The following is a 27,479-nucleotide window of genomic DNA, read 5'->3' on the forward strand; positions in this document are numbered from 1 at the left end:
GGGTGTGTCGGCCGCCCGAGCCGTCCCTCCGCCCCTCGGTCCCGCGGCCACACGCAGCCAGCCGGAGTTCGGACCAGGCGCCTGTGCCTCCTCCTCGTCCCTCGCTGCGTCCGCGAAGCCTGGAGCCGGCGGGAGCCCCGCGCTCGCCATGTCGGGCGCGCTCAGCAACAGGTTCCAAGGTAGGCGCCGCCGTCCCCGGGCCGCCACCTGTGCGCGCCGGGCGGACCGCGGGGTCCACCGCGCGCGGGAAGCGGGCGGGGACGGGGGCGCGTGGCCCGGAGAGGACCCTGCTTCCAAGGCGGCCTCTTTGTCTCCTCCAGGAGGGAAGGCGTTCGGCTTGCTCAAAGCCCGGCAGGAGAGGAGGCTGGCCGAGATCAACCGGGTAAGCCCCGCGCCCAGAGTAGCACGCGAGTCCCGAGCCGCGCGCTGCGCGGGTGCCGCCTCCGTCCGCGAGGCCATGCCGTCCTCCAGATCCACCCTCTTCCTCTTCTTCCCCCGGGCTTGCCTCAGGTGCCTCCCTCCGCCCCCAGCCCCTTCGCCTCCAACTCCAGGTAGATCCGCCTCCGCCTCCCGCCTCCGGTCCCGGCGTCTCAGGTTGCAAGTTGTTACTCTTGCAACTGGGGACTGGGGAGGTGGGGCCGGGTCAGGAGCTCGGATGCCAGCCGGCTCGTGGCTCCCCGCAAGCCCGCTTGGGAGCAGCCCAAGGATTTGGCGCGAGAAGCGCCCCAGGCCAGTGATCTCTCTAGCTCAGAACACAGGCTCTGGGTCATTTGCTGGTCTGTCGCCCAGGCTGGAGTGTAGTGGCTCAATCTCAGCTCATTGCAGCCTCCACCTTTGGGATTCAAACGGTTCTCTCTCCTCATCCTCCCGAGTAGCTCGGACTACAGGCATGTGCCCCCACGCCTGGCCTTAGCTATTGTTGTTATAAGGGATTCAAAAGTACAAATGGAAGACTCTGATGGGCCTAGAGATCCTGGCAGTTCCCCGTGGTCTCCCGCCTCGCGGCTCCTCCAAACACACCACTCCTCTTCACTCCAACTTTCAGGAAAGGTTGCCTTAAGGGACTCCATGCTTTTCTTGCTGGTCCTGGTGGATTTCTCGGAAGAAATCCTGCCTACTGTTGCCACGCACCCAGCTCCATAAATTTGCGTAGATTCTAGAAGACAAGAAACGATATCAGGACCTGTCTAGGTTGGCCAAAGCTCAAAGGCAGCACAGCCAGTGGCTTTAAAGTTCTGCAAGACCTGGGCTGGGATCTGGCCTCCACAGTGTGCCAGCTCTGTGGTCCTCAGCAGAGGGCCTCTCATCTCCAAGCAGGGCATTGTGCGGGCTCAGAGAGGGAAGGCATATGGCCTGCGTGGCCCAGCACCCAGCATTCAGGAAGCACTCACAGAACTGGCATTATTTCCTGAGGTGGACGTCTCCCAGTTTCCTTCTTTTTTTTTTTTTTTTTTTGAGACGGAGTCTTGCTCTGTCACCCAGGCTGGAGTGCAGTGGCCGGATCTCAGCTCACTGCAAGCTCCGCCTCCCGGGTTTACGCCATTCTCCTGCCTCAGCCTCCCGAGTAGCTGGGACTACAGGCGCCTGCCACCTCGCCTGGCTAAGTTTTTGTATTTTTACTAGAGATGGGGTTTCACTGTGTTAGCCAGGATGGTCTCGATCTCCTGACCTCGTGATCCACCAGCCTCGGCCTCCCAAAGTGCTGGGATTACAGGCTTGAGCCACCGCGCCCGGCCCCCCAGTTTCCTTCTTAACTGGTGGCAGAGGCATGCCTGCTGAAACAAGGCTCAGCATTCCCCCCGCGGGCTCCTCTGGTCCCCTGGACACCCAGGGTCTAAGCCCAGCTGAGAGTCTGGAAGTGGGCAGCTGGTGAGGTGAGCAGAGCCCGCGAAGGCTGTGGGAGGTGGGTCCGAGCCTGGGGCCCGGTTATGGTATTGCCTCTTGCCAGCAGTGTGCAGCCTTGATTCCCCCTTGGTTTTCTTAGACTGCTTGGATGTAGGCAGCCTGTCTGTTTTCCATCCACTGGCTACAGGACTCCCATTCAGTCCCCAGCTACTGGTCTCTGGGGACCTCAGGGTCCCCCTCCAGGTAAGCTCCGGCCTCCTTACCGCCACCCTCACCCTGCTTCCTGGGGGCATCTTGAGCACAGCTGGAAGGTTGCCTGGACATCTGACTGGGGTGCTTAGGGGTCTAGGGTCCCTGCTGGGCTCCTTCCCAGTTCACTGTGTGCCAGCCCAGCCTGGGGCTTGGCTGCTCTAGCCCTCTGGACAGAAGCCTGAGACCCTGACCTCATATAGCCCCCTGGGTCACCCGGCCAGGCGGGTTCTGAGCTGGCTGGATCCACCCACAGCCGGTGGGATCCGGAGCCACAGACAGCTGGAGATGGGGGTGAGGTGACCGTGGTTGGACAAGTCAGAATTGCTGAGAGGGCAGGGCCAACCTCGCCCTTGGGGAGGCGGGTAAAGGGTGGGGGGCGGCTCCAGGGTTGTTTTGGGAAGCCGGCAGGCTTGGCTTAGAAAGAGGAGGGACTGGCCGGGCGCGGTGGCTCAAGCCTGTAATCTCAGCACTTTCGGGGAGGCCGGTGACGGGCTGGATCACGAGGTCAGGAGATCGGCGACCATCCTGGCTAACACGGTGAAACTCTCGCCTCTACTAAAAATACAAAATTAGCCGGGCGAGGTGGCGGCCTGTAGTCCCAGCTACTCGGGAGGCTGAGGCAGGAGAATGGCGGGAACCCGGGAGGCGGAGCTTGCAGTGAGCTGAGATACGGCCACTGCACTCCAGCCCGGGCGACAGAGCGAGACTCCGTCTCAAAAAAAAAAAAAAAAGAAAGAGGAGGGACTTACAGTTACCAGGGGCTGATGTGGGCAGCACTGGGACCAGGGAAAGTGAGCAGGAAGGAGCTGTGGTCTAACCATCTCAGGACAGTGCCCAGAGAGGGCAAGCCGCTGACCCAGGGCCACACAGAAGCCAGTGACAAAGCTTACAGCCCAGCGTCCTTCCCCTGCCAAGATGCTGTACTGAGACCCAGCACGTGAGCCCAGCCGCTGTTGGGCTGCTGAGGCCCAGGAACCGGGGCCCTGTAGGAAGGAGGTGCCAGGATCACACGGGAAGCTTGAGCCGCTTCGCCACAGCGGAGCAGGGTGGCCCCACCAGTTTAGTCATGAGGTACCTGCAAGCACTGATCTGTGACTCTGGGCAAGCCACTTCACCTCTCTGAGCCTCCTTCTCCACAAAGATAATGGTTGTGATTTTTTTTTTCAGTGAGGCAATCTATGTAAAGCACCCAGGAGAGCTGGCTGCGGACCTGATAGTTATCAGGACAGTTTCTTGGTCTGTGGCCTCAAGGTGCAGGGAGTGGAAGATACGCTGCCGTGGCTCATGCTGGTCGTCCAGCCCAGCAGAACCTCATCTTCCCCAGCCTGAAATGGGAGCGGGGATCTCTGCTCTCTCTGGAGTCCCTGCAATCATTAGCCAATGGAAGTGGATGGAAGCTCTTTGCATACTGTACGGGAGTCGCTCCGTGTGAGAGTCTGAATTGGTTCACCCATGGCCATGGCTGCAGGGAAGAGACCCCGAGCTAGGTGGATTTTAGGCAGAATTGTGCTGGCAGCTCGGACTGCCTTCCTTGGGGGTGCAGCTTCACTGCCCCACTGGAGTGTGGATTCTGAGGGCCTGGGCTAAGCCCAGGATTCACTGCCAAAGAGTCCCTACTTCTGTGCCAGGCAGCTTGGACACCGCCATGGCTGCTGCCTGGGGCACAGCCCAGCTTGGCTGGCAGATCTAGGGGCTTCTCTGGGCCAATACCTAGTTCCCTTTGGGGCCTTTCTCCTCCCTTGGTGTAGGCCAGCTTCCAGAGGGGCAGGGTAGCTCGGCCTTAGCCTTTTTTTTCTTTTTTTCAGGTTCTCACTCTGTCACCCAGGCTGGAGTGCAGTGGCATGATCTCGGTTCACTGCAACTTCCGCCTCCGAGGTTCAAGTGATTCTCCTGCCTCAGCTTTCCGAGTAGCTGGGACTACAGGCACTTGCCGCCACACCCAGCTTATTTTTGTATTTTTAGTAGAGACAGGGTTTCACCATGTTGGTCAGACTGGTCTCGAACTCCTGACCTCAGGTGATTCGCCTGCCTCGGCCTCCCAAAGTGCTGGGATTACAGGCGTGAGTCACCACGCCCTGCCCAACTTTAGCTTTCTGTTGTTGTTAACAGAGACAGGGTCTCATTCTGTTGCCCAGGCTGGGGTGCGGTGGCCCAATCTCGGCTCATTGTAACCTCCATCTCTCCCCAGCTCAAGCAATCCTCCCATCTCATCCTCCCAAGTAGCTGGGACTATAGGCATGTGCCCCATACCCTGCCTTAGCTATTGTTATCATAAGGGATTCAAGAGTGAAAATAGAAGACTCTAATGGGCCTAGAGATCCTGGTAGAGGAAGCCATATGAAAATACGCCTCTTTTTGGTTTCATTTTCTTTTTTGCTGTTGTTTTCGGAACACTTGGTACGTGCCCGTCTTGTACCAGGTGCACTGGGGGCATTATCTTGCGAATGCCCACTCTAACCCAGGGAGTACTGTGGTTCCCATTTTCGAGAAAATGAGACTCTGAGAGTCTGGGTAAATTGCGTGGGTTTAAACAGCCTCGACTTGAACCCAGCCTATTTTCTCAATTGCTTAGCTTGGCTGGGCCTCCTGCTGGGTGCCCGCCCCCAGCTCCATGTGCTATGTGTTTGTGTGTGCATGCACGTGTGTACATAGCAGCACTACCGGAGTGGGCAGAACTGGCCAGCACCTCCTACTCCCCCTACATAGCTGGCATTCCCCAAGCCTTGATGGCATGGTTGGTGACCCCAGGCCAGCCAGGCATGGCCTTATATGGCAACGGGAGAGATTTTCTCCAGCTTCCCACAGGGACAGAGAGAAGCAGTGGGGCTGGGGGGGCTGCCCCTCAGGGTGGCTGTGCCCTGGGACTTAGCAGGAGGCGCTCAGGGGACAGCGAGTGCTGCCATATGAGCTGACTAGTAAGCGAGGTGATTTTTGTTTGTTTGTTTGTTTGTTTTTTTGAGATGGAGTCTCCCTCTGTCATCCAGGCTGGAGTGCAGTGGCGTGATCTCGGCTCACTGCAACCTCTACTTCCCGAATTTAAGCGATTCTCCTGCCTCAGCCTCCCAAGTAGCTGGAACTATAGGCGCGCACCACCATGCCCGGCTAATTTTTGTATTTTTAGTAGAGACGGGGTTTCACCATATTGGTCAGGCTGGTCTCAAACTCCTGACCTTGTGATCCGCCCTCCTCCGCCTCCCAAAGTGCTGGGATTACAGGCGTGAGCCACCGCACCTGGCCAATAGGCGAGATCTTCAACACAGTAATGAGCTGTGGCTGTGCTCCGTGCCCACAGATTGACATTCATCATCTTGCTGACCCCGCAACAGGGCACCCCTGCACATAGATGCACAGTGAGAATCTGCAGACAGCCCCATGGGATGAGGATTATCATGACGCCTATGTTTTGTTTTGTTTGTTTGTTTGTTTGTTTGGGGACAGGGTCTCACTGGGTTGCCCAGGCTGAAGTGCAGTGGTATGATCTCAGCTTACTGCAGTCTTGACCTCCTGTGCTTAGGTGATCCTTGCACCTCAGCCTCCTGAGTAGCTGGGACTACAGGCATGCACCAACATGCCAAGCTAATTTTGTGTGTGTGTGTGCGTGTGTGTGTGTGTGGAGACAAGGTTTCACCATGTTGCCCAGGCTGGTCTTGAACTCCTGAGCTTAAGCAATCTGCCCACCTTGGCCTCCCAGAGTGCTGAGATGACAGGCATGCATCACTGTGTCCAGCCATGACTCCCATTCTGGAGATGAGGAAACAGACGCTCAGCTGGATGAAGTCACCTGCAAGGTCACCCAGCCAGGAAGTGGCAGATCTGGGATTCAAACCCAGTCACCCTGGCCCCTGTCATCAGGTGGCTGCAGCCTAGCTATGGACACAGGCCTCTCTTGCTTATGTCAATAAGGATCTCTGGCTACTGTCCCAATGGTCTAGCACTCCTGGGTTGAATGAAAGGCACTCAGCATTCCCTGTCACGTTTAGATACCTGATGGTTTTTTGTTTCGTTTTGTTTTTCGTTTTGAGTCGGAGCCTCACTCTGTCGCCCAGGCTGGAGTGCAGTGGCATGATCTCGGCTCACTGCAACCTCGGCCACCCGAGTTCAAGCGATTCTCCTGCCTCAGCCTCCCAAGTAGCTGGGATTACAGGTGCCCACCACCGCTCCCAGCTAGTTTTTGTATTTTTAGTAGAGACAGGGTTTCACCTTGTTGGCCAGGCTGGTCTCGAACTCCTGACCTCAAGTGATCCACCCACCTTGGCCTCCCAAAGTGCTGGGATTGCAGGCATGAGCCACTGCGCCTGGCCCCTGATGGTTTTTTCAGAAGCCATATGTCATCGGCATTGGGAAGGCAGCTGGGCAGGGCAGGCTGGGTATCTCTGCCCGGGGGTGTATATATCCCCTGCCCCTCCCCCAGCAGTGGGGGTTCTCTGAGACCTGACCTAGGCAAGTACACAGGTGTGTCTTTTTTCCTGTATACCCAGCAGTGCCACTCTGTCCCTGCCCAGGTGAATGTGCCCAGCTGGCATTGCTGGGCACACATGTCTCTTGCTCTTCCTTAATATATTATAAGGGAGATGGTGATAAGTGGCCACGTGAGCCTCTGAGGATTCAGTGTCCCCTGCAGGTCCAACCAGTTATGACCTTGGTGTGGCCGTGTCACAGGAAGCTGGAGATGGAATTTCTGCAGGGTGTGCTTTATTGTGTAGCTGCTTGGGTGTTTTTCTTTAGCTGCCCCATCTGTTGGCAAGGATGCGGCATCTGAATGAGGCCCAGGGCTGCAGTGGGGAATGTGAACCTGCTGTCCTTGTGGGTGCACATTACAGGCTCCTGCTACTTGCCAGGTGCCAGCACCACTTGTGGCCTGGCCCTGGCCCTTTAAGAGCCTGTGGGCTGCGTCAGAGGCCCCACGCCCCGGCATGGTGCTTCCTGTCCTTGGAGTTTTTGTCCAAGGCCTGAGACACCAGCCCCTTGGATGGCCTCCAAGATGGTGATATCCGCCCACCCCAAAATTCTGCTGCGGCTGATACAGAAAGACAAACCTGGAGGGCCAGGAGCAAGGGTTCGCCAGAAGGTGCTAGAGGTACCAGCCCAGAAAGAGAGTTAAGTCAGCGAGGAGCAGGCAGGCGGGAGGGCTTCTGAGGCCAGGCACAGCAGGGGCTGCCAGCTTCAGATGGGTTTGGAAACCACGCCTCCTGGGCATAGCACTTGGGGGCCTCGCTAGGGGCAGGGATGGGCTTGGGGGACTCTGGCGAGCATCAGAGGCTGTAGGTGACCAGGAAAGGCGGCAGTGAACAGGTGCCATTGGGGACTGAGATGGGAGGATTCAGGCAGGTGGATGGCCCATCACTGCCAGGTCAGCCGGGCGCTGAGGACATAGCAAAACTTGGCCTTGAGGAATGGCCAGTGGGCCAAGGCTTGCTGGGAGGACTTCAGGGGATGACGAAGGCTCACAGAATGGTCGGTGGGTGGTGTTTTCCCTGCCCTACCCCCCTCACACACCTGCCTCTCGATGTGGCTTGAGTTTGGATGATCCTAAGACATAATAATAATTTTGAACACTCAGCAAGTGCACTAGGAGCTAGGCTCCTTCTGTGCAATTAGCTCATTTAATCCTTACCGCAGGCCAGGCGCGAAGGCAGGAGGATAGCTTGAGTCTGTGAGGTCGAGGCTGCAGTGACCCTGCAGATCGTGCCGCTGCACTTTAGGCTTGGAAACGGAGCAAGACCCTGACTCAAACAAACAAACAAAATTCCTTACAGCAACTCAGCGAGGAGGTTCTACGTATCATTATGATCCCATTTGATAGATAAACCCACTTTATAGATGAAGAGACTGAGGCCTAGAGTGGCAAAGCAAGTTGCCCTGCCCAGAGCCACAGAGCTAGTAAGTGCTAGAGCTGGAATTGCAACCCTGGCAAGCTGTCCACTGTGTCCACTGAGCACACCCTGTGCTCAGAGAGATGATGTGATGCTTTCAACTGTCATGACCTCCGGCAGGGCCTGTCCCTTCCGGCACCTCGGTTTCCCCAGCTATTGAACAAGGAAGGCAAGCTGAATGCTGTGAGGAGTCCCTTCTGGTCCTGTGGCTGGGTGGATATTTTAACAGCTCTGCCACCTCCCAGGCCCCACCCTTTGGACGCTCTGGTCCCCGGGGACTGAGAAGTGGGCTCAGCTGCCTGTGTGTCAATCCCAGCTCCTGCCTGCTTGCATTTCCTGGCCCTTTGCTAGGGACTGATAAGGCCACTGTGGCCTCCAGGCCTGTCCCTCTGCATGTCAATAGCCACTTTCAGGGCCCAGAGGCCCCCTGCGCCTCTCACACCGGCTCTCCCACCCCAGCACTTTCTGCAGCCGGGAAAACTTGTCTTTGGGGACAGTGGGTTAGATTGTGTGAGGATGATAGGGGATAGAATAAACCGCCTACTCCCCCGCCCCCATCTCCCTGGAGGGCTATAGAGTGGTTCCCTGGCCTCCGGAATAACCTCCTAGGGTAGCGGAAGAGGAAAGGTAACTCCCAGTATTGACTTTCTTTGCCCAGAAACCTGCAGCCAGGTTACCTTCTTGTTTGGGGTAGGCATAGACCTTGAATTGCTAAAACTTGGCAATCCTGAGCAAGTTGAGCAACCTCTCTGAGCCTCAGTTGTCCCATCTGTCAAATGGGGATACCTGGAGAGAGGAGAGAGAAATCATAACCGGCCTACTCCCCGGGGAGGGGGTCTCCTTCCTAATCTGTTAAATAGTCTATGAGGGTCTATGGCGGTTATAAGCTAATTGTACGGGCATAAGTGTTAGAAAAAAATAACAAATAGCGAACATTTATTTAGTATTTGCTGGCCGGGTGCTGTGGCTCATGCCTGTAATCCCAGCACTTTGGGATGCTGAGGTGGGCGGACTGCTTGGGCCCAGGAGGTGGAGGTTGCAGTGAGCTGTGATTGTGCCACTGCACTCCAGCCTGGGCAACAGAGCAAGACTCTGTCTCGAAAAAAAAAAAAAATTCACGCAGCCATGAAGTGGATTCAACTCAGGCATTCTGGCTCCGGTTTGCCCTTTTTTTTTTTTTTATTTTGCTTTTCTTCCAAACACCTAGGGTGGCTTCTATCTGTCTCCTCTGCCTATGGACCCAGGGTCAGGGCAGCCAGGGGTCCTGGAAAGACAGGGTATCTGTGCATTGGGCAGGGACTGGGGGAGGATGCCTGCAGGGAGGGAGCTGTGGGTGGTACATGAGCAGGAACCAAGAATCCAAAGCTCAGAGGTGGAGCGGGCATGGCAGCCTGGCTGGTGGAGTCCTGTTCCTGCCACTGCCCGCCGGGCTCCCCCACCCCCTGCCCAGGCATTGTCAGCACAGCTGCCCTAATCCCAGGGCCAGTGAGGGCTGCCCACGCATGAGCAGCTCAGCTGCTTCTCCCACCCTGGTCACTTGTGGCCCAAGCATTTGTCATTTTCTGTTTTTGTTTTGTTTTGTTTTTTGAGACGAAGTCTCACTGTGTGGCCCAGGCTGTAGTGCAGTGGCGTGATCTCAGCTCACTGCAACCTGCACCTTCCGGGTTCAAACAATTCTCCTGCCTCAGCCTCCCGAGTACAGCTGGGATTACAGGTGTGGTTTTTAGTAGAGACGGGGCTTCTCCATGTTGGCTAGGCTGGTCTCGAACTCCTGACCTCGGATGATCTGCCCGCCTGTGCCTCCCAAAGTGCTGGGATTACAGGTGTGAACCACCATGCCATGCTGCGTTTGTCATTTCTGGCTCTAAGGAAAAATAGGAGTCCAAACCCAAAGCCCCTCCAGTCTGTCACACATGGGCACACACTTTTGCAAAGCTGCCTGATTGTTGCAGGGGTAAGGATGGAGAAAGTAACTCTGGACTGAATGGCAGGCCTTTCCATTCATTCAATAGATGTTTTTTGGTGTTGTTGTTTTTGTTTGTTTTGTTTTAGAGGCAGAGTCTGGCTGGAGTGCAGCAGTGCAATCAAAGCTCATTGCAGCCTTCATCTCCTGGGTTCAAGTGATCCTCCAGCCTCAGCCTCCCAAGTAACTGGGACTACAGGCATGCGCCACCATGCCCAGCTAATTTTTTATTTTTTGTAGAGATGGGATCTCCCTATGTTGCCCAGGCTGACTTCGAACTTCTGGCCTCAAGTGATCCTCCCTCCTCAGGCTCCTCAACAGATGTTTATTGAGTGTCCACTTATATGCTGGGCACTTTGACGCTAAACCTGTGGCTGGGGCCCTGCCTCCTCCCAGCTGCCTCCTGATACCCACTTCCTCCTCAGTACTGTGCAGGGAGGGAGCCCCAACTACAGAGGATTTCATTCCCAGCACAGCCACTTGCTGGCTCTGCTGTTTTGGGCAAGTTAGTTAATTTGAGTTTCAACTCCTTCACTCATCCTGCACAGGTTTATTGAGCATCTGCTATGCGGAACCTACATTCTAGCAGGGGAGGCAGAGAGGGTGTAGTAACCTCAGTGAGCAGTGGCAGTGAAAATCATGTTTGGAGGTGGCCCATCCCATGGAGCAGGATAAGGTGGACTGGAAGTTGGGGCAGCTACAGTGGGCAGGGAGCAGTATAAAACAGGGCGGACAGGGCTGGACATGGTGGCTTACGCCTATAATCCCAGCACTTTGGGAGGCCGAGGCAGGCAGATCGCTTGAGCCCAGAAGTTTAAGACCAGCCTGGGCAACAGAGGGAGACCCCATCTCTACAAAAAATACAAAAATTAGCCAGGTGTGGTGGCGTACACCTGTAGTCCCAGCTACTCTGGAGGGCTGAGGTGGGAGGATCGTTTGAGCCCAGGCAAATCGAGGCTGCAGTGAACCGTGATCATGCTAACAAAAAAGAATGAATAGGGTTGGCCGCATTGAGAAGGTGACATTGAGGCTGGGTGTGGTGGCTCACACCTGTGACCCCAGGACTTTGGGAGGCTGAGGCAGTCGGATCACCTGAGGTCAGGAATTTGAGACTGGTCTGCCCAATATGGTGAAACCACATCTCTATTAATTAAACAAAATTCACCGCCGGGCTGGTGGCTCAAGCCTGTAATCCCAGCACTTTGGGAGGCCGAGACGGGCGGATCACGAGGTCACTGTGAGATCAAGACCATCCTGGCTAATGGTGGTGGCGGCTGTAGTCCCAGCTACTCTGAGGCTGAGGCAGAGAATGGGCGGAACCCCGAGAGCGGAGCTGCAGTGAGCCGAGATCCTGCCACTGCACTCCAGTCTGGGAGATGAGCCAGACTCCCTGCCCCAAAAATTACCTGACGTGGCCGGGCACACGCACTCAGGAGGCTAAGGCAGGAGAATTGCTTGACTCGGGAGGCTGGAAGGTGGCGGAGCCGAGATCGCTACCACTGCACTCCAGCCTGGCTGCATAGAGTGAGACTCCATCTCAAAACAAAAACAAAAACAAAAAAAGCAGAAGGTGACATTGAGCAAAAGCTTGAAGGAGGTGAGGGAGAGAACCACGCAGATCTGTGGGCTCCAGGAAGGAGGCACAGCTAGTGCACGGTGCAGCCCAGGGTAGCCTTCCCATTCATGCTGTGTACGTGGCCTTGCTCTTCATCCCTGCCTGGTTGGTCTGTGTCTGACTGTGTGCGGTTTGTCTCTAAGGCCAGGGACCGTGTCCTTGACTTGAACCCATCCACCTACAGAGGGGCCCAAGTAAAACTGGATCTCCAGGCTGGGGCAGGATTTCTGGTCAACCAGAGCCCAGGAACTGGGACAGCCCCTCCAAATCTCTCCCCAGCGGTTCCCAGATGTTGGTGGTCTTGTGCCTGGCCAGGAAGTTTCTCTAGTTCTTGGTAAAGGGAAGGGAAGGCACGGTCACTGTGGTGAGTTGGACCTAGGCTAAATGGATTCCATTTAAACATTCAGAGATGGAGAACTTCCTACTTTTATGAAATGTTCTTTTCTGAACTCACGGCAACAGTCAATGGTCATTGTGTAAAAAGTCTTTACTTGGCAAAATAGAAACTTGGCACTCCTATATTAGTGCGCCCCTCCTTTAAAAATATTTCTTGTCTGCGTGACCCCAAAGCCTGGGAATCACTGATCTCATATGTCCCTCCACTGGACAGATATGGGATCTGGGACCCTGGGAGGTGCCTGGTGTGCTCACGGTCACAGACAAAAGTTAATTGTCCTCCTTTTGGGCAGAGGATGGGGTGAGGGAGCAGTGCCGAAGAGCTGTGAGAGGGAGCCAAGAGGAAAGGAAGTCCTCGACAGAGCCAGCTAGGAGGAGGGCGGCCTCAAGAAGGATCCAGCATCAGCTAAGTGGAGGCAGGGCTGCAGCCAGTGCATGGCAGTGAGACCTGGAGTGAGGTTGTGGCCAAGCCAGCAAGACCCCATAGGCCCTGGGACTGCCCTCTGCCCAGGTGCAGGAGGACACAGGTCCTGGAGTCAGGTAGACCCAGGTTCGAAACCAGCCTTCCCTAGCTGTCCATGAACCTTTTTTTTTTTTTTTTTTTTGAGACGGAGTCTCACTCAGTCGCCCAGGCTGGAGTGCAGCGGCACGATCTCGGCTCACTGCAAGCTCCGCCTCCCGGGTTCACGCCATTCTCCTACCTCAGCCTCCCAAGTAGCTGGGACTATAGGCGCCTGCCACCGTGCCCGGCTAATTTTTTCTTGCATTTTTTTTTTAGTAGAGACAGGGTTTCACTGTGTTAGCCAGGATGGTCTCGATCTCCTGACCTCGTGATCCGCCCGCCTCGGCCTCCCAAAGTGCTGGGATTATAGGCTTGAGCCACTGCGCCCGGCTCTTTTTTTTTTTTCTTTTGAGATGGAGTCTGGCCCAGGCTGGAGTGCAGTGGCACAATCTTGGCTCTCTGCAACCTACACTTCCCAGGTTCAAGTGATTCTCTTGCCTCAGCCTCCCAAGTAGCTGGGATTACAGGCGTGCACCACCATGCCCAGCTAATTTTTGTACTTTTAGTAGAGATAGGGTTTCACCGTGTTGGCCGGGCTGGTCTCAAACTCCTGACCTCAAGTGATTCGCCCACCTCGGCCTCCCAAAGTGTTGGGATTACAGGTGTGAGTCACCGTGCGTGGCCTGTCTGTGGACTTTAGACATGGTATTTAATCTCTCTAGTCCTGATGTTTTAACTGTAAAATGGGAATAATAGTGGCTGTGAGGATTTAGGGAGATAGTGTCTGCCACAGCCAATGTTTTACCAAAAGCTAGAGAACAGCCAGTCCCCTCTCCCAACCCAGTGAGGGAAGCCCTGTTTTCAGGTATGTTTCTCTTGTGGTCAAGGGGTGCCGAGTTAATGTGGGGAAATTTGAGCCATAGAAGAGGCCATGTGCTGCTTCATACTCATAATCTTATCTGTTGCTCATTGAGAGCTGACCTGTGAGCCCCGTGCCCAAGGAGTGGGTACTATTGGGCCTATTTCATAGCTCGTAAAAAGGGAGACTGAGATCCAAACCCAGATTGCTTTATAGTCAGTTCTTGTCATCCTCTATTCTCCTTGAAGCCTCTTAGGGGTTTGCAACAGTAGACTAGAAAGGTGGTGAGTTCTCTGTCCTAAGAGATATGTAAGAACAGACTTGGCCATCACGTAGTAGGAAATAGATCACGTGATTAATGTGGGTGACATTGCACATCATTTTAAACACCAGCTTTCTGTAATTTCAGGTTAGGGACCTTATCATATTCACCATGGTCTCCTCTGCTTGATGCCTAGCACAGTGCAGTATGCACTGTGTCCCCCAAGAATGTTGAATGAGTGAATGAATGGATGGAGGAGCAATGTCCATGTCCGGTCAGCTCAGTGATGAAGAAGGGAATGTCCATTGGCCAGGCGCGGTGGCTCACGCCCGTAATCCCCGCACTTTGGGAGGCCGAGGCCGGCAGATCACTTGAGTCCAGGAGTTTGGGACAAGGCTGGGCAACATAGTGAAACTCTGTCTCTGCAAAAAAATACAAAATAAGCCAGGCGTAGTGGCAGGCATCTGTAGTCCCAGCTACTCAGGAGGCTGAGGTGGGAGGATCACTTGAGCTCGGGAGGCGGAGGTTGCAGTGAGCTGAGATCTTATCACTGCATTCCAGCCTGGATGACAGAGCAAGACCCTGTTTCAAAATAATAATCATAATAGCTCCCTCTTGGGACTCCTAGGAGCTGTGAAGAGATCACATAGGTAAGGGCTTCACCCTGGAGGCCAGTGTTAGTGTCCAGTCTTCCCTACCCCGCCCATCTGGTTCTGAAAGGACTCATTTGAGTCTCTCCAAGCATCTGAAGGGAAGGCAGGCCAGAGATCAAAACCCCCATTTTACAGGCAAGGAAACAGGTGAGAGGTAAGTGTACAGTCATTTTCCCGTTAGAGCAGAGATGATGAATAAACACACTCACTGGATTTCTTTTTTCTTTTTTTTTTTTAGACGGAGTCTCCCTCTGTCACCCAAGCTAGAGTACAGCGGTGTGATCTCAGCTCGCTGCAACCTCCACCTCCCAGGTTTAAGCTATTCTCCTGCCTCAGCCTCCCAAGTAGCTGGGATTACAGGCACCCACCACCACGCCCAGCTAATTTTTGTATTTTTGTAGAGACGGGGTTTCACTATGTTGGCCAGGCTGGTCTCAAGCTCCTGACCTCAGGTGATTGGCACACCTTGGCCTCCAAAAATGCTGGGATTACAGGCATGAACCACCTGGCCTGGCCTCACTGGATTTCTATACAAACTCAAGAAGCAGTCAGGATCATGATTCTCATTTGGTAGATAAGGCAATAGAAGTGCAGGGAGGGCCGGGCGCGGTTGTTCACGCCTGTAATCCCAGCATTTTGGGAGTCTGAGGCGGGTGGATCAGCTGAGGTCAGGAGTTCGAGACCAGCCTGGCCAACACGGTGAAACCCCGTCTCTACTAAAAATACTGGACATGGTGGCGGGCGCCTGTCGTCCCAGCTACTGGGGAGGCTGAGGCAGGAGAATCGCTTGAGCCCAGGAGGTGGAGGTGGCAGTGAGCCAAGATCGCGCCATTGCACTCCAGCCTGGGGGCAAGAGCAAGACTTCTTCTTAAAAAAAAAAAAAAGTGCAGGGAGGAATGAATGAGCTCAGGATCACATTCCTAAGAAGTTAATGAGGGAACCAGGGGCTTGTCTTTGGAGCTCACAGCTTCACAGATCTGAATCTGGGGTGTCCTTGGGAGAGGGGCACGGGTCCCAGCATTGGTAATGTAGCTGCTGTCTGGAGGGCTTAGTCGCCCAGAGCGAACCCTGTGGGGCCTCCCCAGGCTGCTGGGCAAACTTCCTGTCCACAGGGCGGATGGTGCAGATCTGCCTCCAAGGGACGACAGGAAGCCGGGGTGAACATGGGACAAACTGGGCCTGGTTGCACCTGGCTACCCGACAGGAGGGAAGGCACCTGGACAGTAGGCCCACATGTGGGTGACTTCTGTCCCCCACCCCTTGTTCAGCACTGTCCTCTCACCTCTGTAGGAGTTTCTCTGTGACCAGAAGTACAGTGATGAAGAGAACCTTCCAGAAAAGCTCACAGCCTTCAAAGGTAAGCTGGGGCTGGCTGCCCTGCATTCGTTCCTGGGGAAGGTGGGCTGGCCCCTTGCCCTTGCACACAGGACCCCTTAGCCCCACAGGACTAGCCTATGGCCCTGTTTCATCCAGAATGCCCTTCTTCCTGGCAGGCTTGGAGACAGGGACCCCCTGAGAGGTGGGGGGAGGCCCCTCCACCTGCCTCCCTGCCCGTGTGGGCCCCGTCACCCCTTGCCTGCAGCCCGGTCTTGGCCCTGCCCCTCCCTGCCCACGGGGCTCAGGCTGGTTCCCGTCCGCCGCTGCCCAGGCCGCATCACTCCCGGGCCCCGCACACAATCAGCTCTTTGTGAGCGAGCCTTGCCTCTCCCCCTCCCCAGCAGAGTGTCTCAGGAGCCCCTGTGGAGAATGGACGTTTGTGTCGCAGCAGTGGGGCAGGGGGGCAGCGTTTCTGCCCATTGAAACCCGGCAGCACGGGATGAAAAGAAAGCAGGGCCTGGGAGCCGGTGCGGGGAGAGGGGCGGCATAAAGGTCCCTCTGTTTGGGGCCCTGGCGGTTGGTTTCCAGCCAGCACCTCGAAAGGAGAGGAGCTGGGCACATAGGGGGCGGCGCAGACCCACCTTCCCGGCCAGGGGAGGCACTTAGGCGCAGGAGCCCCGGGCTGTCATGGAAAATATCCTGGAGGTTGCATTCCCCTCCAAAGTGTTTGCAGTGCGAGCATCCTCCCGGCTCCGGGGCAAAGAACTTGGCCAAGTGCTCCTCAAATCGCTTCCAGTTGTCCTTAGGCTGGGCGTCTAGGGCTCATCATATTAATAACAGCTGGCATTTGTTGGACGTCGGCCTGTGTGAAGCACTTCTCATGCGGCGTGGCGAGCCCCCCGACATCACCCCAATCAACTTGGAGGGAGATGGTTCGCTTGTTAATGTACAGATGGAGAAACTTGGGCTCAGAGGGCGGGGTTGTTGGCATGGGAACACACAGCTCGCCCAGGGCAGAGTTGAGACTTGAACTCATGTCGGTCTGGCTCTAAAGCCCCTGCCCTTAACCACTATGCCATGATGCTTTTTACATTAAGAAGAGAAAAGGGAAATAGTAAAAGACACTCCTGACCCCACCTCGTCCCAGCCACCTGTAGCAGAGCTGTGAAAAGAGAGCAGTCTACTCCCTTCTCTGCATACCAGCGTGGCCACCCCCAGGGGTGGCTCTGGGAGGAGGGAGGGATCTCAGGGCTCTGGCGTCCTTTCTATTTGTCTTCACTGGGATGTTGGGCCAGACAGGAAGTTACATCATTCACTCATTTGCTCTCCAAATGAGCACCTGTACATGTGCCAGGACCGTTCCAGGCTGGGGGCACCATGGTGAACGTACAAGGCAGCCCGCACCCTGGGAGCCTGTGTTCTAGCCAGGGGGCGGCATGAGAGAGGTGGTGGGAGGCTAAACAGAGAGCTGGGAAATACAAGGTGGGCAGATTCTGGTAGGTGCTTTGGTGAGAAATGAGCGAGGGAGGACAGGAGTGCTAAGAGGTGGGGAGGGGGTGCAATTTAGAAAGGGTGGGGAGGCCGGGCACGCTGGCTCACACCTGTAATCCCAGCACTTTGGGAGGCTGAGACGGGTGGATCACCTGAGGTCAGGGGTCCAAGACCAGCCTGGCCAACACGGCGAAACCCTATCTCTATTAAAAATACAAAACTTAACTGTGTGTGGTGGCGGGTGCCTGTAATCCCAGCTACTCGGGAGGCTGAAGCAGGAGGATTGCTTGAACCTGGGAGGTGGAGGTTGCAGTGAGCTGAGATTGAGCCCCGGCACGCCCGCGTGGGGGAAAGGGAGAAAGACCAAAACAAAAAAAAAAAAAAAAAAAAAAAAAGGCATAATGGTTAAGAACAGGGGCTTTAGAGCCAGACTAACATGGGTTCAAGTCCCAACTCTGCTCTAGGTGAGCTGTGTAGCTGTGTATCCCCCTGAGATCACGCCACTGCACTTCAGCTTGGGTGAGGAAGTGAGACGGAGCAAGACTCCTTCTCAAAAATAAATAAATTAAAAAATAAAGAAAGAAGAAAAAGAGGCCGGGCATGGTGGCTCAAGCCTGTAATCCCAGCACTTTGGGAGGCCAAGACGGGTGGATCACGAGGTCAAGAGATCGAGACCATCCTGGCACATGGTGAAACCCCTGCCTCTACTAAAAAAAAAATACAAAAACTAGCCGGGCGAGGTAGCGGCTCTGCAGTCCCAGCCTACCGGGAGGCTGAGGCAGGAGAATGGCGTGAACCCGAGGGCGGAGCTTGCAGAGCTTTGAGATCCGCCACTGCACTCCAGCCTGGGTTTACAGAGGAGCCAGACTCCGCCTCAAAAAAAAAAAAAAAAAAAAAAAAGAAAAGAAAAGAAAGGTGGGAGCCTGGAAGCCAAGGAGGAAGGGCGGTAAGAATACTTGGGAGAACATTGCAGGCAGAGGGGCAGCGGGCTGGAGCAGGCAGGGAGTGGGTGGGGGCAGCACAGCCTGCAGAAGGGCCTCTGCTTTCTCTGCTGGCTGACTGTGGGGCAGGATGGACCATGAAGGCCCCACTCTGCCAGGGCAGAGGCGACCTGCAGAGGCCCCACGCTCGTTTGGCGCACTGCCCCTGTCAGAACATACCAAGCCCACTGCTCCGAGCATCCTCCCTCACTGCCGGAAGTTTTCCTGGACTCCTTGATCAGGGAAGCATAACTCAGTCTGTGCATGAGGTTTGGGGTGACGGTCTGTGTACCCCAGGTCTGTGTAGCCACTTTGTGGGCTAGGGCAGGCCTTTCTCCTGGTTTCAGAAGCACAGGACCCCTGAATCACTGGTTCCCGCACCTGGTTGCCCATCAGAACTGCCTGGGACACTGAAAAGCACACCCATGCCTGCCCCCACCCTGTCCTTCCCCACCCATGAGCCAGAATCCCGGCAGAGAATCAGATCTAGTCACTTTGCTACTAACTCAGATGCAGCTGGTCCACGCTGCTGGGGACCTGGGAGGAAGTAGCTGCCCTCCTGGCAAGAGGGTCAGAGTGGCTCCCAGCCATCTTTCCCTTGTGGCACCTCTAGGAGAGTGGTCCAGGCAGGATGAGCTCTTTCTCCAGAGGCCATGGCTCAGCAGATGGGGAACTCAGGTCAAGACCCTTGGTAGGGTGCGGGAGGTGGTTTGGACTCCTGAGGATACCGTCATTTGCCCACAAGGGAGCTACTGGGTCCCCGCAGGGAGACGCTGCTTCCAAACTAATGCTAGTTTTTGCTCTGTGATTTCCAGAGAAGTACATGGAGTTTGACCTGAACAATGAAGGCGAGATTGGTGAGTGAGGCCTTGAGTGTGTTTAGGGAGGAGGGCGTTAGGTGGGTAGAGGGCTTGAGGGACCCTCTATGCGGGTAAGAGGCACGGGGCAGTCTGGAAGTCTGGTGAATATGCTGCAGCTGAGCCAGCCCCAGCCCCTTGCCTTCTGCCCTGTTGCCGCCGCCCTCAGACTCCTCCAGACCCTTTCATCCCCTACTTCTTCCCTCCCCACTCACACCTCAGCCTCCCACCCCAGGTGCTATGGGGACTCAGAACAGAGGGTGCCACACCTGCCCAGGCCTGGAGACACTCAGGGTGGACAGGCCCTGGGCCTCCTGGCTGGCCTTTCAGTGGCCCCAAAGTCTGTCCTTCCATTGTATGTCGTTCAGCAGTTGGCAAGGGGCTTTTATATACGTTGATTCTCTCCTTATTGCATCCTGCTGTGCAGGTACTGGCACTTACGTTCTGGTAGGAGACCATACCTGGACCTTACCAGCAAAGAAGTGGTTAAGGCTGGTTTAATTATCCCCATTTTACAGATGAGGAAAGCAAGACTCAGGTGAAATGGGCTGGACACGGTGGCTCACACCTGTAATCCCAACACTTTGGGAGGCCGAGGCATGGGGATCGCCTGAGGTCAGGAGTTTGAGACCAGCCTGGCCAATGTGATGAAACCCCATCTCTAAAAATACAAAAATAATCTGGGCGTGGTGGCGGGTGCCTGTAATCCCAGCTACTCTGGAGGCTGAGGCAGGAGAATTGCTTGAACCCAGGAGGTGGAGGTTGCAATGAGCCAAGATCGTGCCACTGCCCTCCAGCCTGGGTGACAGAGTGAGACTCCATCTCAAAAAAAAAAAAAGAAAGGTAAAATGACTTGCTTGCATGGGACACTGGCAGTGAACCAGGGCCCAGCCTTTGGTTTCTGAACAGTTTCGCCCTTTTCCATTTCACCCTGCACCTCGGATTGATGCTGCCACCGGCATTTCTATTCCTCTTCATCTGTCCTCTCTCTTTCCTTCTCCCTGTGGAATATTTTGATCATTTTCTTTTCTTTAGAAAGAAAATTTGGCCGGGCATGGCGACTCGTGCCTGTAATCCCAGCACTTTGGGAGGCTGAGGCGGGCGGATCACCTGAGATCAGGGGTTTGAGACCAGCCTGGACAACATGGTGAAACCCCATCTCTACTAAAAATACAAAAATTAACTGGGCGTGGTGGTAGACACTTGTAGTCCCAGCTACTGGGGAGGCTGAGACAGGAGAATCACTTCAACCTAGGAGGTGGAGGTTGCAGTGAGCCAAGATTGCACCATTGCACTCCAGCCTAGGGGACAAGAGCAAGACTTCATCTCAAAAAAAAAAAAAAAAAAAAGGTTTTGGCTTATCAAATAAGCACATTTTCATCATAAAAAAAAATTGGGAAAACACAGCAAAGCACAAAGACAAAAATACATCACCCACAACCCCACCTTCCAGAAGTAGCTGCTACAGACATTTCCGTTTCTAGCTTTCCACTCTTTATTCTAATCAAAAGCTGTTTTATACCATTTTTGAACCTCCTCAAAAATAATAACTTTCTATTGGTCAGCCTGGCCAGAAAAAATAAGTAAAATAAAACAATGGTGAGTGTTTTGATTTATTATTGATTTTTCTTTTTCTTTTCTTTTTTTTTTTTTGAGACAGTCTCATTCTGTTGCCCAGGCTGGAGTGCAGTGGCGCGCTCACTGCAACCTCTGCCTCCCAGGTTCAAGTGATTCTCCTGCCTCAACCTCCCAAGTAGCTGAGATTACAGGCACGTGCCACCACGCCTGGCTAATTTTTGTATTTTTAGTAGAGACGGGGTTTCACCATGCTGGCCAAGCTGGTCTCAAACTCCTGGCCTCAAGTGATCTGCCTGCCTTGGCCTCCCAAAGTGCTGGGATTACAGGCGTGAGCCACGGCACCAGCTGATTTTTCTTTTGAAATATAGTTAATGGCTGCATTGTAGGAATGGATTCTAATTTGTTTAGCCGATGCCTTTGTGTGGACCATTTGGATGCCTTCCAATTTTAACTATTATTGATAATCTTGTAAAGAACCTCTTTGTACATGAGTGCATGTTCACCTCCCTGGTTATTTCTGTAGAGGAAATCTCAGGAAGGGGACACTGGGTCAAAGGCTTTTGAAGCATCTTGCCGAACTGCCCGAGAAAGGTCCTGCCAACTTCAGAGTCTGACGGTGCATGTGCAGCCCCTTTTCCCCTTTCCTGGAGAAGGCTGCCCGGATCTCTCTGAATGCCTGGACATCCTGGCACCTTTGGGCCTGGCCCCAGTCCCGCCCGCCCTGCCAGGAGGAGCATTGGCTGCACCACGGCCCACGGCCCCAGCCACAGCCCTCTCTTGCCATCCTTTGCTGACCCATTGTTCACTGAAGAACAATCCAAAGGAAATTGCCTCAGATTTTGGTGGGAGCTGGGCGGTCAGAGACAGCACCGCCTTGGACTGGAGTGACATTCTGGGGCCTCCCTTGTTTTTCTTGAATTTTGTTCTTTTGTTGGTTTTCTTGCTCTGTGGGATATTTTTGGCGTCCTCTCCCTTCCAGCTGGGGCGGAGCCCTAGGACAGCAGGACAGGAGTGGCATGTGGGGAGAAGCCACTTGCCACTCAGCACCCAGCAGAGTGACTTTCAATGCCTGACTCCCTGACCCTGCCACACTGGGCATAACTCCCCAGGCAGCAGGAGAGTGGGCACCCGGCCCGCCCTAACTGCAGGAAATAGCAGAGCCTACAGTCACGGTGTGAAGAAAGTGCTCTGGGCCAGTGCTTCCCTCACGGCTATCCCTGAATGATGCCATCCACCTGTTCCACCATTGGTGGGAGCAGGGGTTCAGAGAGGTTAAGTAGTGTGCCCCAGATCCCAGAGACAGGAATAGCAGAGCTCGATTCCAGTGTAAGCCCGTCTGACTCTGGAGGCCCAGGTCGCTAACCACTAGTCTATACTGCCTCCGAAGAGAGCAGGGAGGGTGTGATGGGCTCTTCCTCCCTAAGGAGGAGTGCAGACGCCAAGCTTCTAGGCATGGGGTACCTGGTGGAGCTTTCCCAGCTTCCCCGCTAAGCCCCAGAGGCCCATCTCCACTTAACAGATATGCTTTTCTTCTGGCAGACCTGATGTCTTTAAAGAGGATGATGGAGAAGCTTGGTGTCCCCAAGACCCACCTGGAGATGAAGAAGATGATCTCGGAGGTGACAGGAGGGGTCAGTGACACCATCTCCTACCGAGACTTTGTGAACATGATGCTGGGGAAACGGTCGGCTGTCCTCAAGCTGTGAGTACCTCATCCTTCCCCGGGACCTCTGAAGGTAAAATCATTCTGTGCAGAGAGCCCCATGGCTTTGGGCACCCCAGCCATTCCCCAGCTAGTAGGTGACTCATTATGTGACCTGCTGGACCAAGGTACTTACTTTCCCTGATCCTTATTTCCTTATCTGTCAATTTTTTTTTTTTTTTTTTTTTTTTGAGATGGAGTCTCACTCTATCGCCCAGGTTGGAGTGCAGTGGTGTGATCTTGGCTCACTGCAACCTCTGCCTCCTGGGTTGAAGCTATTCCTCTGCCTCAGCCTCCCTAGTAGCTGAGATTACAGGCGTGCACCACTATTCTTGGCTAATTTTTGTATTTTTAGTAGAGACAGGGTTTTGCCATGTTGGCCAGGCTGGTCTCGAACCCCTGACCTCAGGTGATCTGCTGGCCTCAGCCTCCCAAAATGTTAGGATTATAGGTGTGAGCCACCACGGCCGGCCCAGATGGTCATATTAATATGAACCCTGCAGGGGAAATTAGGTTGTAGCAGAGTCAGGCAGAATCAGCACTCAGTAAGTGGCAACTGTGATGATGATGATGATGGTGGTGGTGGTGATGGTGATAATGGTGATAAATCTGTCGAAACTTTCCGAGTCTCAGCTTCCTCTTTTTTTTTTTTTTTTTAGATCTCACTCTGTCACCCAGGCTGGAGTACAGTGACATGATCTCAGCTCACTGCAACCTCCGCCTCCTGGGCTCAAGCGATTCTTCCACCTCAGCCTCCTGAGTGTCTGGGATTACAGGTGTGCTCCACCACACCCAACTAATTTTTGTATTTTTAGTAGAAATGGGGTTTCACCATGTTGGCCAGGTTGGTCTCAAACTCCTGACTTCAAGTGATCAGCCCCGCCTCGGTCTCCCAAAGTGCCAGGATTACAGGCGTGAGCCAGCACACCTGGCAGTTTCCCCATTGGTAAAGCACCTCCACTACCCCCACAGGGTTGTTGTAAGCATAAAATAGAGTCAAAAATTGTCCCCAAAGGGAGGTAGGGTTTGCATCTTGATGCTATTACTTGCTACCAAAATGACCCTGGGCAAGTTACCTTAGGTCTACAAGTCTCAGTTTCTTTGTCTATAAAATAGGGTGATAATCATGTGTTCTGTGATGTCCCGAGGGCTAATGAAATGACACTTATGAAGAGTCCAGCCTAGTGTGTGGCTGATAGCAAACACCTACTACATGGTAGCACACTGAGGGTGTGGCCCCAACAAAGAGCGTTATCCTGCACAGTCTCATCGTCATTTGTCACAGCTGAAAATAACACTCCGCCATGCGTGGTTTCTCACGCCTTTGATCCCAACACTTTGGGAGGCTGAGGCAGGTGGATCACGTGAGGTCAGGAGTTCGAGACCAGCCTGGTCAACATGGTGAAACCCCGTCTCTACTGAAAATACAAAAATTAGCTGGGTGTGGTGGCTCATGCCTGTAATCCCAGCTACTCGGGAGGCTGAGGCAGGAGAATCTCTTGAACCTAGGAGGCGGAGGTTGCAGTGAGCAGAGATCACACCATTGCACTCCAGCCTGGGCGACAAGAGCGAAACTCAGTCTCAAAAACAAAAAAAAGAAAACAGAAAATAACACTCACTTGGCTTTTATGAAATAAGATTCACCTTTTTAAAAGTACGAATGTAAAATATACCTGTCTCGTTTTACAAAGGAGCTTGTTGAGGCCCAAGGAGACTAAGTAGCTGGCCCATGAGCCCACGGTCCAATCTGGCCAGATCTTCTAGCACCCCCACTTCCAGGGAGAAACGCCGAGGATCAGAGAGGTTAAGTGTCTTGCTTGAACCACCCAGCTGGGAAATAGCAGGGCTGGCATTTGAATCCAGGCGGTTGCCCTGGAGGGTATTCTCTGAGCCCCTACCTTCTACTCCCCAGACACCACTCTCAGAGCAGTGGGCAGGTTTTGGAAGATCTTTGCGCAGTGGCATGGCCCAGCCTGGCTCAGCCTCCTCCAGGCAGTGTGGTTAAGGGAAGGGCATGGCCTAGAAGTCAGAAGCCTGGAGTCGCACCCAGCCTCCGTCCTGGACCGCCTGTGTGGTTCTGAGGAGTCACATCACCACTTTGCGCCTCCATTTTCTCCTCTGTAAAATGGGACTAGCAGCCCCTTCCTTGGAGCTGCTGTCTTGGGCTTCTGCAAGGATCCCACCGGAGAACAGATTGAAATTCTGTCGAGGACTCTGCTGACATGAGGCTGGGATGATCTTTCCCTGGATGAGGGAAGGATCCTAATCTTGTTTTTCTTTCTTTTTTTATTTTCTCCATCTCCAAACCAGCGTCATGATGTTTGAAGGAAAAGCCAACGAGAGCAGCCCCAAGCCAGTTGGCCCCCCTCCAGAGAGAGACATCGCTAGTCTGCCCTGAGGACCCCGCCTGGACTCCCCAGCCTTCCCGCCCCACTCCTCCCTCCCCATCTTGCTGCCCTTCTTGACACACTGTGATCTCTCTCTCTCTCATTTGTTTGGTCATTGACGGTTTGTGTGTGTTTTCATCGATGTCTTTGTAAAGCACAAATTATCTGCCTTAAAGGGGCTCTGGGTCAGGAAATCCTGAGCCTTGGGTCCCCTCCCTCTCTTCTTCCCTCCTTCCCCACTCCCTGTGCAGAAGGGCTGACGTCAAACCAAAAACTAGAGGTGGCAGGGAAGCTTCTAGCCTGTGTTCCCCACTCTTGGAACCGGCACTCTCCATCCTTCTAGAAAGTCTCCAAGCCAAGTTCAGGCTCACTGACCTGGATCTGATGAGGACCCCAGGCCACTCTGAGAAGATCTTGGAGTAGGGACAAGGCTGCAGGGCCTCTTTCGGGTTTCCTTGGACAGTGCCTTGGTTCCAGGGCTCTGGGGTCACCCAGGACACAGCCACTCATGGCCCAGCTGCCCCAGCTGATCCCCACTCATTCCATACCTCTTCTCATCCTTAATGATGTGACAGAAGGTGGGAAGGAAAGGAGCTTGGCAATGTGAGCCCTTCAAGAAGGTACCAGAAGGAACCCTCTGGTCTTGCTCTCTGGCCACACCCTCGCAGGTGGCTGAGAGGCAGCGTGCAGCCCTACTGTCCCTTACTGGGGCAGCAAAGGGCTTCGGAGGTAGAAGTGAGGCCAGGGGTTTTGGGGGGAAAGGTCAGCTCAGTGCCGTTCCACCTTTTAGGGAGGATACTGAGGGGACCAGGATGGGAGAATGAGGAGTAAAATGCTCACGGCAAAGTCAGTAGCACTGGTAAGCCAAGACTGAGCAATACAAGGTTGCTTTTCTGACCCCAATCTGCTTGAAACCTGACTCTACTTCCCTCATTTGTCTTCCTACCCTACTCCCATCATTCATTCATTTACTCACTCATTCACCAGATATTTATTGACCTCCTATTATAAGCTTTACGTCCTCCCATGTTGTCCTGACATGTGCAGTATCCACCGTCTAATTCATCTCTCCCCAGACCTCTCAGAACCTTGAGCTTGGGAACTGGACTGGGGTCATTGGTGTCCTTTCTTATGGACTCACAGGATTTTAGAGACCTGATGCACCCTGGAGGGTAGCTGGGCCAGTCTTCTCACTTCACAGGTGAGGAGACTGGTGCCCCACAGGGTTAAGTGCCTTGCCCAAGGTCAAGCTTATCTCCAGAGGGCGGTGCCCTGGACTGGGGCCCAGATGTTCAGGGACCCTGCCTACACCTCGTCTCCAGTGTGGGCTGCCTAGTTAGTTATGAGAACAGGAAAGGGCTGGGAAGGGGCAACCTCCTAGGTCAGCACTTGGAGAGGGTTTCACTTGCTCTGAAGACCCTGGTCCAGGATTCGCCCTCCCCCGTGCCTCCAAGTCAGCATCAGGCTTTGGGCAAAGACCAGGCCTCTGAATCTGCCTCTTGTAATTCATGCAGGAAGGTGTCAAAGTCAGCCCCATCTTGGCTGATCAGGGAGTTCAGCCTTAACCCCACCTGTGTTCTGAAGTCTCTTACCCTACCTGCTCAGGACTTAGACACAGTTATTCACTGAACATATTTATTAAGCACTTGCTGTAGGCCAACAGTTAAGAATCCAATAATGAAATGGACAGATTCATGGAACTTAGAGTCCAATAGGAAAGTGAGACACAGACAATGACAATGAGATAAATGTTAGGGAGGGGGAGGTATGGGGTGACTTCCCTGCAGTCTCGGGGGGCCTAGCTGGGCCCAGTACTGGGTGAGAGTCTTGGCAGAGTCTTTGCAACACCTTAAGTGGACAGGACTGGGAGCTCTTGATGGTTGGAACCAACGTGGGTTCCCTGCAGCTCCTTAGTCACCTCTGGCAGCAGATTGAGGGAGGAAAGCAGGTAAGGCATGAGGAAATGGCCAGGTTGGGTTAACCCACTGGTTTCAACCAGTTCAGGAATGAGGTTATTTGGCCACGACTGGCTGATCTTGAGCTCAAGGATCTGCTTCAAATGCACACAGGCCTAGTTGAAGTTTAAACCCCAGCAAAACATTCCTCCCTGTAAATGGAAAATCCTACTGCTACCCCCTCCCCTCCCGTTTTTTTTTCCCCCCAAGATCATTAGATTAGCAACTGCCTGTCCTCACCGCCTCTCTTCTCTGGGACAGGCTGGGACCTTTGAGGAAGATAAAGCCTTCCTTGACTACCCATCATATTCAGTGTCCCTGTTCCTCACTCAGAGAGGAAGGCAGAACCAATCAGGCTTATTTCAGTAAGTTCTACAATTCCACAAGACTGCAGGAAGTCTCCTTAAGGGAGAAGAGCAAGCAGGTTTGGCCCCAGCTTCTGGAAATGGCGGAAGAGAGGGTTTTCTCATTGAATGGGGGTGGGGGCTCGTGTGTCCTGGGAAACCCTATCAGTCCCTTCATTTCTTGGAACTCAACTCCTGGGAGGAGAGGCTCTCAAGAGGGGTCCCTGGAAGGAGGGCGGGGGCGGTCTGCACGTATTTCAGGTTGTGGCTCTTGGTTCTAGGACTCTTACTTCTCTGGCTAAGGGTTCAGCTTCTTGGAACTTCAACTATCTTCCTTCTGAAAGACCAAATCTAATGTAACCAGTAACGTGAGGACTGCCAAGTATGGCTTTGTCCCTATGACTCAGAGGAGAGTTTGTCGGGCAAATTCAGGTGGATGAAGTATGTGTGTGCGTGTGCATGGGAGTGTGCGTGGGATATCATCTCTACAGATTGCAAATAAACCAGACAAACTTACCAACGTCTTGATCGGTGTATTTTGGGGATGGTTCTGGGCTCAGCAAATTGTGCACAAGCTAATACAGTAAGAGATTAAATGAGCGCATCCTGTGCATTTGGTCTGAGACAGCTGAAGTTCATTTATCCTCC

General features: G+C 54.0%; 1 protein-coding gene across 2 annotated transcripts; it reads left to right on the plus strand.

The window, feature by feature from the left end:
- Nucleotides 1-27,347, plus strand: AIF1L (allograft inflammatory factor 1 like). Of its 2 annotated transcripts, XM_003911177.3 has the most exons (6): nt 1-179; nt 321-382; nt 15,511-15,577; nt 18,824-18,865; nt 21,983-22,145; nt 24,456-27,347. In XM_003911177.3, the coding sequence occupies exons 1-6, from the start codon at nt 149-151 to the stop codon at nt 24,541-24,543; spliced, it is 453 nt and encodes a 150-aa protein (XP_003911226.1). In that variant the 5' UTR covers nt 1-148; the 3' UTR covers nt 24,544-27,347. The 2 variants fall into 2 exon arrangements, with proteins under 2 accessions (XP_003911226.1, XP_009186261.1); XM_009187997.4 differs by lacking the exons at nt 1-179; nt 321-382 and adding an exon at nt 6,906-7,174.
- The last annotated feature ends 132 nt before the right edge of the window (nt 27,348-27,479 follow it).

This window comes from Papio anubis, chromosome 13, assembly GCF_008728515.1.
Source record: "Papio anubis isolate 15944 chromosome 13, Panubis1.0, whole genome shotgun sequence".
Classification (NCBI taxonomy): Eukaryota; Metazoa; Chordata; class Mammalia; order Primates; family Cercopithecidae; genus Papio; species Papio anubis.

Coding starts and splice junctions, on each gene's coding strand:
- AIF1L (XM_009187997.4), top strand. CDS start 7,067: ATGGCCTCCAAGATGGTGATATCCGCCCACCCCAAAATTCTGCTGCGG. Junction 15,578..18,823: donor AAAGCTCACAGCCTTCAAAG/GTAAGCTGGGGC, acceptor TGTGATTTCCAG/AGAAGTACATGGAGTTTGAC. Junction 22,146..24,455: donor CGGTCGGCTGTCCTCAAGCT/GTGAGTACCTCA, acceptor TCTCCAAACCAG/CGTCATGATGTTTGAAGGAA.